Raw genomic sequence first — 16,182 nt, 5'->3', positions numbered from 1 at the left:
CAACGTGATACACACTATTAACAAATTAAGGAATAAAAACCATAAGATCATCTCAATAGATGCAGAAAAAGCTTTTGACAAAATTCAACACCCATTTATGATAAATACTCTCCAGAAAATAGGCATAGAGGGAACCTACCTCAACATAATAAAGTTTATACATGACAAACCCACAGCAAACATCATTCTCAATGGTGAAAAACTGAAAGCATTTCCTCTAAGATCAGGAACAAGACAAGGATGTCCACTCTCACCACTCTTATTCAACATAGTTCTGGAAGTCCTAGTCATGGCAATCAGAGAAGAAAAAGAAATAAAAGGAATACAAATTGGAAAAGAAGAAGTAAAACTGTCACTGCAGATGACATGATGCTATACACAGAAAATCCTAAAGATGCCACGAGAAAACTACTAGAACTAATCAATGAATTTGATAAGGTTGCAGGATACAAAATTAATACACAGAAATCTCTGGCATTCCTATATACTAACAATGAAAAATCAGAAAGAAAAATTAAGGAAATGATCCCATTTACCATCACAACAAAAAGAATACCTAGGAATAAATCTACCTAAGGAGGCGAAAGACTTGTATTCAGAAAACTACAAAACACTGATGAAAGAAATCAAAGATGACATAAACAGATGGAGAAATATACCATGTTCTTGGATCGGAAGAAGAAATATTGTGGAAATGATTATACTACCCAAAGCAATCTACAGATTCAATGCAATCCCTATCAAACTACCAATGGCATTCTTCACAGAATTAGAACAAAAAATTTTTACAATTCGTATGGAAACACATAAGCGCCTGAATAGCCAAAGCAATCTTATGAAAGAAAAACGGAGCTGGAAGAATCAGGCTCCCTGACTTCAGACTATACTACAAAGCTACAGTAATCAAGCCACTATGATACTGGCACAATAACAGAAATATAGATGAATGGAACAGGATAGAAAGCCCAGAGATAAACCCATGCACATATGATCATCTAATTTACAACAAAGGAGGCAAGAACATACAATGGAGAAAAGACAGCCTCTTCAATAAGTGGTGCTGGGAAAACTGGACAGCTACATGTAAAAGAATGAAATTAGAACACTACCTAACTCCATACATAAAAATAAACCCCAAATCGATTAAGACCTAAATGTAAGGCCAGATACTATAAAACTCTTAGAGGAAAACATAGGCTGAACACTCTCTGACATAAATCTCAGCAAGATCTTTTTTGACCCACCTCTTAGAGTAATGAAAATAAAAACAAAAATAAACAAATGGGACCTAATTAAACTTAAAAGCTTTTGCACAGCAAAGGAAACCACAAACAAGACGAAAAGACAACCCTCAGAATGGGAGAAAATATTTGCAAACGAAACAACTGACAAAGGATTAATCTCCAAAATACATAAACAGCTCATGGAGCTCAATATCAAAAAAACAAACAACCCAATTAAAAAACGGGCAGAAGACCTAAACAGACCTTTCACCAAAGAAGACATACAGATGGCCAAGAAGCACATGAAAAGATGCTCAACATCACTAGTTATTAGAGAAATACAAATCAAAGCTTCAATGAGGTATCATTTCACACCAGTAAGAATGGCCACTATCAAAAAATCTAGAAACAATAAATGCTGGAAAGGGTGTGGTGAAAAGGGAACCCTCCTGCACTATTGGTGGGAATGTAAGTTGATACAACAACCATGGAGAACAGTATGGAGGTTCCTTACAAAACTAAAAATAGAACCACCATATGACCCAGCAATCTCACTACTGGGCATATACCCTGAGAAAACCATAATTCAAAGAGAGCATATACCACAATGTTTATTGCAGCACTATTTACAATAGCCAGGACATGGAAGCAACCTAAATGTCCATGGACAGATGAATGGATAAAGAAGACGTGGCACATATATACAATGGAATATTACTCAGCCATAAAAAGAAATGAAATTGAGTTATTTGTAGTGAGGTGGGTGGACCCAGAGTCTGTCATACAGAGTGAAGCATATGTATGGAATCTTAAAAAAAAAAAAAAAAAAGGTACTGATGAATCTAGTGGCATGGCAGAAATAAAGACGTAGACACAGAGAATGGACTTGAGGACATGGGGTGGGAGGGGAAAGTTGGGGCAAAGTGAGAGTAGCATGGACATATATACACTACCATATGTAAAAGAGATAGCTAGTGGGAAGCAGCCGCATAGCACAGGGAGATCAGCTCGGTGCTTTGTGACGACCTAGAGGGGTGGGATAGGGAAGGTGGGAGGGAGGCTCAAGAGGGAGGGGATATGGGGATATACGTATGCATATGGCTGATTTACTTTGTTGTACAACAGAAACTAACACAGCATTGTGAAGAAATTATACTCCAATAAAGATGTATAAAAAAATAAGAAATAAAAATAAATTTAAAAAAACATGCTCTAGTCACTGACTCCATGTTATATACACTGTGCAGCTATTCCACCTGAACTAGACCATCAATGAGGGCAGACCCTGACTCTAAAAGATCGCCAGAATTTGCGCAACTATGTACCAACATGGGCTTTTAGTGCCTTTTAGTTGAAGAGACTAAGGCACTTAAATCCTAAAGTTACCTGGCAAAATGAAGAGTTTCAATGAGTTTATTCCTTCCTAGGAAAGAGGTTAGATGCTCTTTGTGGACCTGTCACATACATACAAGTTAAAAATCAGCTCTGCTTCCTAGAGTGGGCCTAGCTCTCAGAATCTTTCCCTTAAATTAAGCCAACATCTGGAAGACACATGGAGAAAGATCATTAAATTATTATTATTATTATTATTTTTGCCATAATCAGGAAAAGGAGTAAAGCAAGGATCATTCTCCCAGAATTTTTCTCAGGCTCCTGGACAATCTTCTCAATCTAAGGACAATATTTTTCTTTCATTTTAATTTCAACCAAAGAAATCACATGGTTAAAATAATAACCTCCTGCCACACACCTCCATATACTGAGTCCTCCTCTCAAGAGGAACCACTCTTACCCATGTCCATTTATGTTTCTTTTGATGATTATTTCCATATCTCTAGAAAATATACTGATACTACTACTTCTTGATTTATCAGATTTAGACATTATCTCACTGAATTCCTTCCATGATAGACAAGAATTGAACTCACCTATATGAAGGCCCCCTCCCACCATCCACCTTCCTAATTTTGACAGGCAAATCGTTACTCTCAGCTCCTCTGCTGCACTGGTTCTCAAATATTAGCTGCATCAGAATTACCTGATCAGCTTGTTAGAACTCAGATTGCTGGGACCCACCCATGAGTTTCTGATTAAAGAGTCCGGGGTGGGGTCCAAGAATTTTCATTTCTGACAACATCCCAAGGGAGTTTGATGCTGCTGGTTCAGCGACCACACTTTAAGAAGCACTGCTCTACTGGTAACCTCTGCAATTTTAAGTAATCACAACTTTTTCTTGTTTCATCAAGTTTTACAGTATCTCTTGGCTCACCAATTTAAAAGATTAAGACATTAAAACAACTTGTTTTGTTCTATTTTAAACTCTATACAGTAAAATTAAAGACATTTACACTATGTACTGTAACCATAACTGATTTGGCTTGACTGTAAATACTAACAACCAATAAATCATGTTGTCAATATGGCCTCTTGATTACTGTTCACAGAAGAGCCAAGACAAGTGTCATGATTACATATCTTCCTCTACAGGTGCAAAGTTAAACTACTAGAATACTCAACTTTTGCTTAAGGGAGAATGCTTCTAGTATTAAGGTCCTTCTCTTCCATATATTCTTCTATTTGCTTAAAATCCCACCACATTTTAATTTGTCTTATATTTGAACCATGACATATTGGCCATGTTTTTATTTTCCTGGGAATTTTTGACTGCCTTTATTTTTTCTTAACCATAGAAAAAATATATTCCATCTACACTGTATCCTGAATATTTGCTACTCTCTTGTCATTCTGCTATGGCTGGCTTCATTCTTCTCAAAGTTCATTGATCCCCTGTTCTAAACTGATCAACTGTGTTTTAGACTTGCTGCACAGTTGTAATCCTGGAATTTCTTGTCATTAGACTTCTAGGAGTTAGTTCTTACATCCCCCATATTGCTCCTTCTAATTGTCACCCTTGTTTTCTTGGAGTGCATCTCAGGTGATTTCCTTGGAAAGGCTACTAGGGATGTAAACTTTCTGCGTCCTTGCTTGTCTGAAAAATAACTTTATTTTGACCTCATACTTGACTGTTAGGCTAAGTATAAAATCCTAGTTTCAAAATCACTTTCTCTCAGAGCTTTGAAGCCCTTATTTCACATATGCTTTCTTCCAATCTTGCTAATAATTAGTCTTATGGACAACTTAGTGTGACTCTAATTATGTCGTTAGTGGACAAATATTCCTCACTACCACCATTCTGTACTCCTTGTCCTGGAAGCATTTAGAATTTTCCTTATGTGTTAGGAGTATTACCATTTCAAAATGATGTATCTAGGATATTTTTGGTTTATCCTGCTTGCAAGTCTGTGGGTCCTTTAAATTTAAAAAAGTGTCTCTCTGTAACTCTGGGAAATTTTATTACATTATCTCTCATAATGTTTTTCATTTTCTCTGTTTGCTTTTTCTGATATTCCTATTACTTGGATATAGGACCTTGCAGATTGATGCTTTAGCTCTTTTCTATTTGTCTTTTAGCTCTGCTTACTGGGAGATTTCTTATCATTATCTTCTACTACATTTTTGGCTCTGCATCCATATTGTTAATTTTCAAGAAACTTTTCCTTGTTCTTTCTTTCTTTTAAGAAGAAATAGAATTCCAATCACTTTCTAATGGATAGAATATATTCTTAAATCTCCTTGTGTTTATTACATAGAGTATAAATTGGTATTTAAGTTGTTATAATCTCTTCTATTCCTTAAAGAATTTATTTCCTTCTAAGTCAGTTATTCTGTAGGTGTATTTTGGTTTTTTTCTCCATGTACCACATTTCCCCTCAATTTCAGATTTCCTTGGTTGTCCATTCATTTTTAAGAATAAAGTAAAAGAGCTGATTGGAAAATCTGGGTGTTTGGGTGGATGGTGGGAGGGGAAGCTAGCTCTTACATTGGAGGCTCCAAATGCCAGAAGAAATAAGGCTTCCCCCTGGGGAAACAGCCCACCTACACTATCTCAACCAGTTTATTCAATTCTTTAGAAAATAAAAGGCCTGGCTTCTTGCTATTCTGCATGGCTGGAGTATGTAGGTGTGGGGACAGGGTCAGAAAGTCAACTCTTCCACAAACGAACCTTCACTTAACATCCCCCTTCCCTGTTTCCAGCCCCATTTCTCACTCCTGAACCCCTCTGAAACTGCTGGCCTGACCGTGGCTACAGCCTTTCTGGACCCATGGGTGGACAGGCACCCAGCCCCTCCGCGTAGAGTGCAATGTTCACCCACCAACACTCTTCCTTCTTTACTCATTCCAAAAATCCCTGGACTCTCTCATTGGCTGATGCCCCTTCCCCAACAGCATTTATCTCCCTGTTCTGATTTACTCATTTATAATCACTATAATAGGGTCTCAGGAAGCACAGACATAAATATTTATGCTTGCTTGGCCATCTTGAACATAAGTGACCAAGAAGAGCATTTTCGTACTAATCTGTCCCTACATCTCTGCCTTTGATCAGGTTGCCTCAATCTAAAAATGCTAGTAAAGGTTCTAAGATGCTCTTCACTAAAGAAGGCCCACTTTGTGCCACTGATGGATTGGTAGAAATGAGAGTTGGGTTCATTGTAGAAGGGATGCCCAGGGCTAGCAAGATGCTCAACAGAGGAGGCCGCTACCTCACAGGGTCATTTCAGAGGTAAAACAAGCACAGGGTACCCTGAAATGATTCCCAGCACCCCAAGTTTGGACCACTCCCATAACCGAACTTTATTGGGCCAGCAAGATTCCACCTTAGAGAGCAAAGTATTAATAGGACGGGGAACTCATGATCTAGGAATTATCATAATATTCTGGTTTACTGGGTCCCCAGCCTGACCTCTTGGCCCAACTTCACTGTCAGGAGATGATACACACTTCTACTCCTCAGTCAAGGTAGGAGTCATCAGCTTCCTGTCCCGCCTCTTCATCTTATCTTCCTGTCTTCATCTTCCTCATGCCTCCCCTCTACCCTGCCCCACCACTTAGACACCCAGCATCCTCCTGGTCTCTCCCCTCACTCCCCCAGAGCCTTCTCCAAGTATCAGTGACCGGCTGGACATTCTGGCCACCCTACAGGTCACTTGTGTTTTGAAAGTTCATGTTTGACTTCAAAAGAAGCATCCAAAAAGGCAGTGTTGCCAGTAGGTTGTGTGTATACTTCTGCCCACATCCCTTTACAACTGCTGCCCCTCCCCCAGCTGATGTGCTACAGGCGGCTAACGGCTCACATCTGCAGCCTCCTCCAGAGAACTGTCCACAGCAGGGAGTCTCCTTCAAGGAGGGCTACACTCCCCTTCCATCCCCCACAGCCAGCCAATGGCTGACGAGTAAGGGGTACAAAAGGCCAGACCCTTCCCTCAAGGAGAGGATGGCTCTTTGCTGTAATTTATGCTCCAAAGCTCCCTGCCTCAGGCCAAAGCTAGACTTTAGCTGAGACCACATACTTGCTCACTCTTTCCCCATTCCTTACAGGGTTCTCTTAAGAGCATAGCTTCATTAGACCAAGTTGCTCCTAAATCCCCGTCTTAGGCTCTGTTTCTGGGGAACCTGACCCAAGACCACATGGGAGAGACTTTGGGAGAAAATGAGGACATCTTGGTAAAAATCTTACATCTCGAACTCCAAACACTTCTCTGTGGTTCTATTTACAACTCTCATCTGCAAGGCGTGGGTCACTGATCTGCTAGTTTTCCCATAAGCTCAGGGCAGTCAGAACTGTGGAGCCTGGGGCTGGTGGGTGGTTCCACAGCTTTGCCCCACCCCACCCAGGAGTCTGGTTTAGCCAAAAAACAGTTTTGTCTGACCTTCCCCAGGTCCTGGATCTGTGATGATCTTGGGTGTTAAAGATTTAGAACCAGACTTGGGATCCCAGATTTCTTACATATTTCCTGCATCGTCATCAGCACTGTATATCTCTCAGATGACTCGGGGCAGACAGGCCAGTGATGCTGCACAGCGTTAGCTCATGGCTCACTCCTACCCTGTATGGCCTCGTACGGCCTGCACCCCACGTCACCCTGCAGCTCCTCCACACAGCAGCACAGTCCGGAATCTGCCGAGTCGGGGAGGGTGGTGAGAGCCTGTGCTCACAGTGCTCTGCCTTCCAAAGATCCTGAGCGGGGCATTCTCAGCTCAACCACCAATTCTAGCAAGAGGAAGTTCTTGCCTCTTCACCCCACTCATACTCCCATCAATAAAACATGTACTGTGTGTAGAGCACTCACTAGGTGCTGATCTGAGCTCTGGAAACAGTGTAGGAACAGGAGGCAAGTGCCGGGGCCAAGCAGCCAGCTCATGACCTCAAAGAGATCATCATTTTCTAATTGCTTGAGAATAGCCTCGATGAGTTTAAATCACGTGGTTGTTAGACACAAACCCCTAAATCATACATTTCATCATTTTGCAGATCGGGAAAGGGAGGCCCAGGAGGGGGTGTGGCTGGCCATGGGCTCCCAGGCCACCAGGGTCATTACTTCTGCATAGGCACCTGCCACCTGGGGTCCCAGCCGTGAGCTTTCAGGTTCTCACCTGATTCTTCTGGGCAATCTTTTGTCCCTTTTTCCAGCGGAGCACGGGGGTCAGGGCCGGCAGCTCCCTCTCCTCCTCTCCCATCACATGCTCACCCAGGCTGTAGGCGGCCTCAAACACGATGGGGCTGATGACGTCCTGCACTCTCCGCTGAAACAATAAACACACAGGCACGTGAGCGGCGGGCGCTGCTGACATGTGCAGAGCATTTCAACAGTTTACAAAGACCTTCCACATGGACTGCCCCGTGTGAGCCTCACAGCCACCCTTGTGTGGCTGGATTTTATTGCTTTCATATTTTAGATGAGGTAATGAGGCCGAGAGTGATGACTGTCCTGTCCAAGGTCACTCCGCTAATGAGCGGGGGCTTTCCCCGCTCTACCTCCCATGGTACGAAATCATCATCTCTTTAGCATGTGGAAGACATTACCTTAGTCATCTTCCAAATATTCTTATAACCTAGTTGGCAGGCAGGCAAGCATCTGTACTCATAGTGCACTGCTAACCTTCCCATCCGTGGTGTTTTGATCATCAAAGCTCTTCTGCCTTGAGGTAAATATGGACTGTGTGTTAGGGCAGGAGACCTGAAGACACTGGGGCCTGGCATCTTCCCAGAGCTGGGCATCAATGGAGCCAGGGATGAACTCCGGCTTCTGGCCTGTGTTCTTTCCTTTGGAGCCCAGGACTTTAAGAGCCAAGGGAGTGATAGGTCCATAGTCACAATGAACACCTACAAGATGCCAGGCACTGCACTAGGTTTTCTAGAGCAGGGGTCCCCAACCCCTGGGCCGTGGACTGATATCAGTCCATGGCCTGTTAGGACCTGGCCACACAGCAAGAGGTGAGCAGTGGGCGGAGCTTCATCTGCTGCTCCCCACTGCTCACATTACCGCCTGAACCATCCCTGCGCATCACCCCCGTCCGTGGAAAAACTGTTTTCCATGAAACCAGTCCCTGGTGCCAAAAAGGTTGGGGACTGCTGTTCTACAGAGACAAGCCACACGTTCAAACCCTGCAGCTGGGCTTATTCCCCACCATCGTATAATAAAAGGAAGATGAAGGCACAAGTTCCCCAGGCCACAAGGCTGAAAGGATTCTGAGTCACATCTGCTCAATCCTGGAGTTCTTGACCTTTCTGGCCCAGGTCTCACTGCCTCCTGGGTACTCTGGCCACCCCCTGGGGCTCAAAAGTTAGAGTTTAAGGAAGGAATAAAGCATCAGTATCCCTGCATCCCAGGCCAGCATGCTCTATGGAAGGTGGGCTTCCAAGGAGAGCAGGGTAAATCTCAGAAGTAGCACCAACGAGTCACTGCCTGCAGCCCCACTGCCTGCATCTGTCAGGAAGAGATGACGGGATGCTCAACAGAGGAGGCCACTACCTCACAGGGAGCTGGCAAGGAGGCAGGAGTGGGAGGCGCTAGGTGGGCAGGCAGAGGCCAACCAACCCCAAGGCCGTGAGCAGATCCAAGGACTTCACACTACGCTCCACATAAAGTCTGGTGGAGTTGGGAGCAGACTAGTGCTGTGTTCAAAACAGTAGAAAGTTTTAAAGTTCCCAAGAGGCACACAGTGAGGAGCTGGCTCTTACCCCACACCCTGGATACCCAGCGCCCCCTCCAGAGACAGACACGCCTGTCAGTTCCGGTTTATCCATCCAGTCTAAGCACATGTGGGGAACTGGTGGCTTACAGCAAGCTGCACTTTGCCTTCCTCACTCAGCATGTACCAGTTCACCAGGGGGAGGTTAATGAAAGGGTCTGTGATCAAACAAGCTGGGGGGATACCAGGTTACACAGGTAAAGGGGTGTTTAGCCTCTTTTGTTTATTGTTTGTTTTTACTGCAACTGCCTCCCACAAAGAGTAGGATGGCCCCAGGTCTACCAGGGCGCAGGACCCTGTGTTTCCCTGGAGATCCTTGGGGCATGTACGTGGAGTGGAACATGCTCAGAGACACAGAAAATCTCCTGCAGCAGCCCAGGAAAGGAGATGGTGCCCAGGCCGGGGCGGGGAGGCAGACGGAGCTGCTGAATGTGGGCTGCGGGGGACAGATGACTCTGGGGTGGGAGCCTGAGTGACATACTCAGGAAAGCATTCAGCTGGGAATAGATTCAATCATTTATGTAAATAAAACACAGAACCTTTTGGGGGAGTGACAGGGGAGCCTCTGGATAAGCTACTTCCACAAAATTCTCTAGAACTTCACATTTCAGGAGCAGATCTTTAATGCTCCTGTCCTTTCTGTGAGCAAAGCACACACCTGGGATCCAGATCCCCTCCGCCTACTGACCGACTCTCCTAAACAGAATGTAAATACTGCATGGGCACAGAGAACAGTGAAGGAGTGCAATCTTAATGTTTTCACAGATAAATGCTTCAGTGTTTCTTTAAGGGTGACTGCCTTAAGATTTTGCATTTAAATCCTTCATGCCGAAATAAGTCAGTTATTACACGCTGTTACTCTTGTGGGAGGAACTGAAGATGGGGGTGGGGAGGCAGAAGCCACGGAACATTTCCTGGCTACCACATGTATTCCAGAGACTGGGCCAACCTCCTCCCAGACATCCTTTTACTTAATCTGCACCACACCCAAGCTGGTAGATTGTTGCTCCCATTGTACAGATGAACGCAAATAAACTGTGCTCCGTCCCCAAACCAGTAAGTGGTGGAACCGGACTCATTCTTAGAACCAGAAGCAAAACTGCTTTCCTTGAAGCCCATGAAATACTGTTTAAAAATCATCCCAATTGCTTTAGGTTCTGACATCACCCTGAAATATTACCTATCTACTTAGGAGGATACATGGCAAGGGGAAGGAAATGTTCCTCATACAAGGAAGAATGTGAGTAAATGACAAATAACTAAAGAAATAGGGACTTGAAGGGAGGGCTGTTTCTAAATGTGTAGTCATTCTGTGTCTTAGTCAGGGCACAGTTATTTGGGGTGAGTAATGAATTGTGACACCTAGCGGTACAGACGCTGTGCTCTGACACTGACTGCATGAACCAGTTTTAACTATGATGTTTGAGAAACACCTTCTTATGACGTGTCCAGTAGCTCTGGGCAGAAGGGGCCTACCCCACACTGAGCCATGGGTGGAGGCAGGGGAGGACACAGCAATTAGAAACAAGCCAGCAGGGCTTCCCTGGTGGCGCAGTGGTTAAGAATCCGCCTGCCCTGGTGGCCAGAAGGTGCAGGACTACAGGGCTCATGGCAGAATAGGGTCAGCAGGATGCCACTCACACTTCAGCTGGTTGCCCAGTATATAATAGGACTTTTCTCACATCTCCATTTCTTTTAGCCTTTTGATTGCCATCCTCAATATTCTTCCAAGGCAATTCTGGAATAAACACATTATGAAAAACTGGGCCTTTTTTAATTCCAGGAATCCCAAAGTCAACCCAGCAGCATATTAGGACTAGATGTGATTTCAAATAAATCCTTTGAAGGGTAGATAACATTGCCTCAGCCTTTCAGGGAAGCTGTGAAGACAGTGGAGGTTGCAGCACAGGAAACAAGGGAGCAGTGGTACTTATAGACATTGGTTATCAGCCACCATGGGATCTGTAAATTCCAAGATACTTCTGGGATATGCATATTCTCTGTGCATATAGATAAACCAGGTTTTGGCAGCCTGGGGGCAGCCATCTGACAGAGATGCAAGTGCTGGCTGCTGGGAGAGCAAAGGGGCTGTGATAGTATCTGTTATGCCACAGTTTATATAACTGTAAGTATATACGCTTTCTTTTCAGTTGTCTTTTCAATAAATGTATCTCCTTATTTAAAAAAATGGGCCACGGTGACTTTGCTTGAAGAGCTATATACTGTGGTGACATTATTATGGCCTTCTTACGCTACTACCTTTTCTCTGTAGTCCTTCTTGATCTCACATTCATAATATTGAGAAACATATCTCAGGAGGCCTGATGGTTTTTTTTTTAGTTAATTAATTAATTTATTTACTTTTGGCTGCATTGGGTCGTTGTTGCTGTGCGCGGCCTTTCTCTAGTTGTGGCGAGCGGGGGCTACTCTTCATTGCGGTGCGCAGACTTCTCATTGCGGTGGCTTCTCTTGTTGCAGAGCATGGATTCTACGCACGTGGGCTCAGCAGCTGTGGCTCGCGGGCTCTAGAGCACAGCCTCAGTAGTTGTGGCTCACGGGCTTAGTTGGTCCGTGGCATGTGGGATCTTCCCGGACCAGGGCTCAAACCTGTGTCCCCTGCATTGGCAGGCGGATTCTTAACCACTGCGCCACCAGGGAAGCCCCGATGATGTTTTTTAATTTACTAGAAGATATCTTCTGATAACCCCGGGCACAAAGACTGAACTAACATCTGGATGGATGGATGAGTTAACATTTTTTTGACTAAAAGATCCAAAAGATAGGGCAGGATCAATGAGATAGGCTGATCATATCTAAGAGAGGCCCAGTGGTTTATCAATATCATTTTCTTTCTTGGCATATCTCACTAAGCTCTGATACAAATTACTTAAGGTTTAATACGATGTCAAATTTATGAGTCTCCTCTAGAATATTAATTTATATGAAGTCACTGAATCATACAGTTTTGAAGTTAGAAGAAACTATGATGTTACTTAACTCAATCCTCTCATTTTAAAATTGAAGAACCCATAGTTGAAGAGATAAAGTATCTTCCCAGGAAAGTGTAGATTTAAAAATACGAAGGATGTTACTTTTGCTCAATTATTGCTCAATTATTTGCTCAATTATTTCCCTGACCCTTCTTCGTTACATGCTATTCAATTTTAATAGTGTTCCCCTCTGTCTTCCTGCAGTGTGAATATGTTTTTATATGGTAGGCACTTATGGCTGTATCAAAAAGAAAGTTCAAATCGTGTTTCAAGTGGCTGTGCATTATGTTGTAGCTTATACAGCTTTCTAGGGTATATTTTAAAAATTCCTTCTTATTCCATATTAGCTCATATGGTAGTATAAGATTGATCATTTGATTTTCTAAGTGGGTATAAAATTTTAAACATATACAGTGGTTCTAAGGAAAAGTACTTTTTTTTCCCCTTCAAAATTGTTCTTCATAGTGGTATGTGATCAGGAAGGCAAAAAATCTCAAATTTCTAAACAGCATACATGCACAAGAGGTCACAGTTAAGGTTACCTTTGGAGTTCTAATTCTGAATTTCCTGAATTTTGTGGGTTTAAATCACAATTTTAATGTTCCATTAATGCAAATTGCTTTTTTGTTTTACACTGAATTGTGTATGTCTTTTATTCTGCACTAATGGACATTGTGTTGATTTCTGTGACTATCAAGGAGAGTTCAATATTCTGGTAAAACTCTTTTTAGTTAATGTTTTATTTTTTAAATCCTTTTACTTGAGTTTGACTAAGACAATTTAAAAGCTTTTCTATCAATAACTAATTTTATTTTATAAACACAGAGCAATATGGTTTTGTATATTTAAAATTAAAATGTGCCTTCTGAAAACTTTGAAAAATTAAAAAAAAAAAAAAGAAGAATCCACCTGCCAATGCAGGGGACACGGGTTCAAGCCCTGGTCCGGGAAGATCTCACATGCTGTGGAGCAACTAAGCCTGTGCGCCCCAACTACTGAGCCGGTGCTCTAGAGCCCACAAGCCACAACTACTGAGCCCACATGCCACAATTACTGAAGCCTGCGCACCGAGAGCCCATGCTCTGCAACAAGAGAAGCCACCACAATGAGAAGCCCACTTGCCGCAACTAGAGAAAGCCCACGTGCAGCAACGAAGACTCAACACAGCCACAAATAAATAAATAATTTTTTTAAAAAATTCAGTTTAAAAAGAAGAAAAAGAAACAAGTCAGCACCCCAAAAAGGACAGTCCCTTCTCCCCACACTGTGTTTGCTTTCTTTTATCTGAGCTGCAAAGGAAAAGTAGCAGCAACATTTCGTGGTTTCCTTTGTATTGTTGGAAGTGTGGCCTCTCTCAGCCCAGCACTGCAGTGAAATGAAGGGACCCCTCAGGATGGAGAAGGAGGCTTAGGGGTTTGGGCAGAGGCTCTAGTTGCTGACATTTTACTGCTTAAAAATATTCACCACTACAAACAGAAGCTTCCCAAGCTGAACACACTTACTTATGATAGACCAAAAGCCAATAATCCACCTTTTCCTGCTAAAAATCTACTGTACCCTCCTTTTCTGAAAAATGAAAGAGGCTGCACAGAGAAGAACCTTCAGACTGGCGGCTGAGGTTTTATAGGGAACTTGACATATGTGCAATTTGAAATTTATTGGGTGCTTACTTTATGCCAGGCAATGTGCTGGGCCCCAGGGAGATGGAGATGAAAGACCTTGGAGGAAACAGGCAGGCAGTGACAACCTAGTGTAACATGTACTACAAGAGAGGCGGCTCTGGGAACACAAACAAGAGCACCTGATTCAGACTGCAGGTTGGCGGGCTTCCCAGAGGAAGGGAAGTCCCTGGGCTCAGTCAGATGACAGAAGGACATTAGCCAGGGGGCAGGCATGGCCGGTACACACAGCAGGGGGGAGAGGGCATGGGTGTCCAGTGGATTACATGTGCTCCCCAAAGGTGGGACAGTCAGGTTAGTTGGCAGGTGGGAGGGGAGAGGAGGCTGAAGCAGAGACGAGATTTCACGGGGACGTAAAGGGTGTGTTGATTTCAACCTAAAATCTAGGGAGAGCTAGATTTTAGGTAAGGCAGCGGGGTAACGTAATGCAAGAGACTGTGTTACAGAAAAATCCCTCAGGTTTCTCGGATGGATGGGGGTGAGATTGGAGGTAGGAAGGCTGTGTTGTAGAAAGATCCCTCTAGCTGTAGCATGGAAGTGGATTGATGGGCGGAGGTCTGAGGGTGAACAGTCTAACATAGGGGTTCACAGGAAAGATGGAGAGAGCCTGGGCCAGGACACAGGAGGGGGATGGGGAACGGGAGGGAGGTGAGGCTGACTCAGGAAGAAGAGATGCTGCGGCTTGGTGACTGGAGGTGGGGGATGAGAGAAAAAGAATCATGGAAGGTACCCCAGTGTTCAGCTCAGGTGAGTGAGTGGACCTGGCAGCCCCTCATCACCACGGGGAACCAGGAGAGGGAACAAGTGTGCAAGTTGTTTAGGTGTGAACATACTAAGGTTTGTTACAACACAGAAATCCTCTTCCTGTCTCCAAATGCCAACTCCACAAGCAATCTCCCAGAATACACTGATCTGGGCCTAAAACCTCATGCTACCTTTTCTCTTCCACAAAACTGCTCCCCTGCCCCAGCGCCCAGGGTAAGCCTCCCCAGCACTGGCTCATCCAGACCTACCACAGACCCTCTGTCTACACTTTGAGCTCATCCACCCGTCCTCCAGGGATGAGCTTTGCCCTCCTTCAAACCACACTATTCTCCTCCCTCAGTGCACCTCACACGCAGAGCTGTTCTGTTGAGGCCCCGAGGGAGGACTGCAGGGCCAGGGAGGGTCTGATGACAAGAGGGAGAGAGACCCTTAGGGAAACGCGGTTGAGTACCCCCATTCCTTCACGGGGAGTCCGGGCTTTTCCTTCTCATTCATTAGCTTGCCTGTGAAATCGAAGTAACTCAGATGGAACACCCAGCAGGGTAGGCTCGTGACAGGCAGGGGCCACCCACTCAAGGGTTCCACCAGAGGAGGGGTCACTCTGCCCTGTTATCCTAGGGCATCTAGGCCGTTGTGAGGGTCAGAAGCCCAAAAGTCTTCTGTCTCCTTTACTTGTGGAAACAGGGAATTTTCCCTGGTGAGTATAAGCCTCAAATCACGGACCCCCACCCACCTGGCCAAGGGAAGATATGCCTCACTATCCGGTGGACTCAATTCCAAGCTCCATGTAAGCAGGACCCGAGCACCGCGCACCCCTCGACCAGCCACGTGAATTAGAAACTGACCTCATGCTGCTTTTCTCCAAGAAATGAAGGGTTTTTATCCTCCTTAGCTAACTAGCAGCTACAGAGGTAAACTAAATGAAAACAGGAAAGGATGACCTTACTTTATATTTGCAAATAACACAGAAGGCCAGCAAATAAGCAGCTAGCATTAAGCCAGATAATCGGTTTAGGAAAAAACCCTCTAAGGGTTTTTTAAAGATGCCTCAGTATTTTTCTATTTTCAAACATGTGATCTTTTTGTCCCCTCCCTCCTGTATCCTTTCTCACGATTCCTCTGCTCTCTACACCCAGCTCTATTGCCTACGATTACCTCGCAGGCAGCCCTAGAAATGAGAAGTCTTCAAAGTGGAAAGCCTTTTCCTTTATCTCAATAACCATAACAATCAGAATGGCAGTTAAAGTGTTAGAGGAGAGCTTATAATTCCCATAAGCTTGAAGATTCTTCTAAAAGCAAACTGAGGATTTTGCATTTCTGGTAATAATAGAGGGACTTGCTGAAGATCTATCATTTCACTGAGAACAACTAGAAAAGCTGGAAAACACACACACACACACACACACACACACACACACACACACACACACA

General features: G+C 44.0%; 1 protein-coding gene across 3 annotated transcripts in view; it reads right to left on the bottom strand.

Moving 5' to 3' along the window:
• The window catches only part of ITGA9 (integrin subunit alpha 9), a 353,650-nt gene that overhangs the window by 171,758 nt on the left and 165,710 nt on the right, over nt 1-16,182 (bottom strand). For all 3 annotated transcript variants that reach the window (XR_003429002.1, XM_027088159.1, XM_027088160.1), the window contains exon 16: nt 7,719-7,868. Coding sequence is in view for 2 of the 3 variants with exons in the window: in XM_027088159.1 (XP_026943960.1) it covers nt 7,719-7,868 (150 nt within the window). In the remaining variant the exon portion in view is untranslated. The remainder of the gene's footprint in view (nt 1-7,718; nt 7,869-16,182) is intronic.

This window comes from Aethalodelphis obliquidens, unplaced genomic scaffold, assembly GCF_003676395.1.
Source record: "Aethalodelphis obliquidens isolate GAN/ISIS:26980383/991018 unplaced genomic scaffold, ASM367639v1 scaffold62, whole genome shotgun sequence".
NCBI classification, from domain to species: domain Eukaryota; kingdom Metazoa; phylum Chordata; class Mammalia; order Artiodactyla; family Delphinidae; genus Aethalodelphis; species Aethalodelphis obliquidens.
This window is presented reverse-complemented; position numbering and strand designations above follow the sequence as displayed.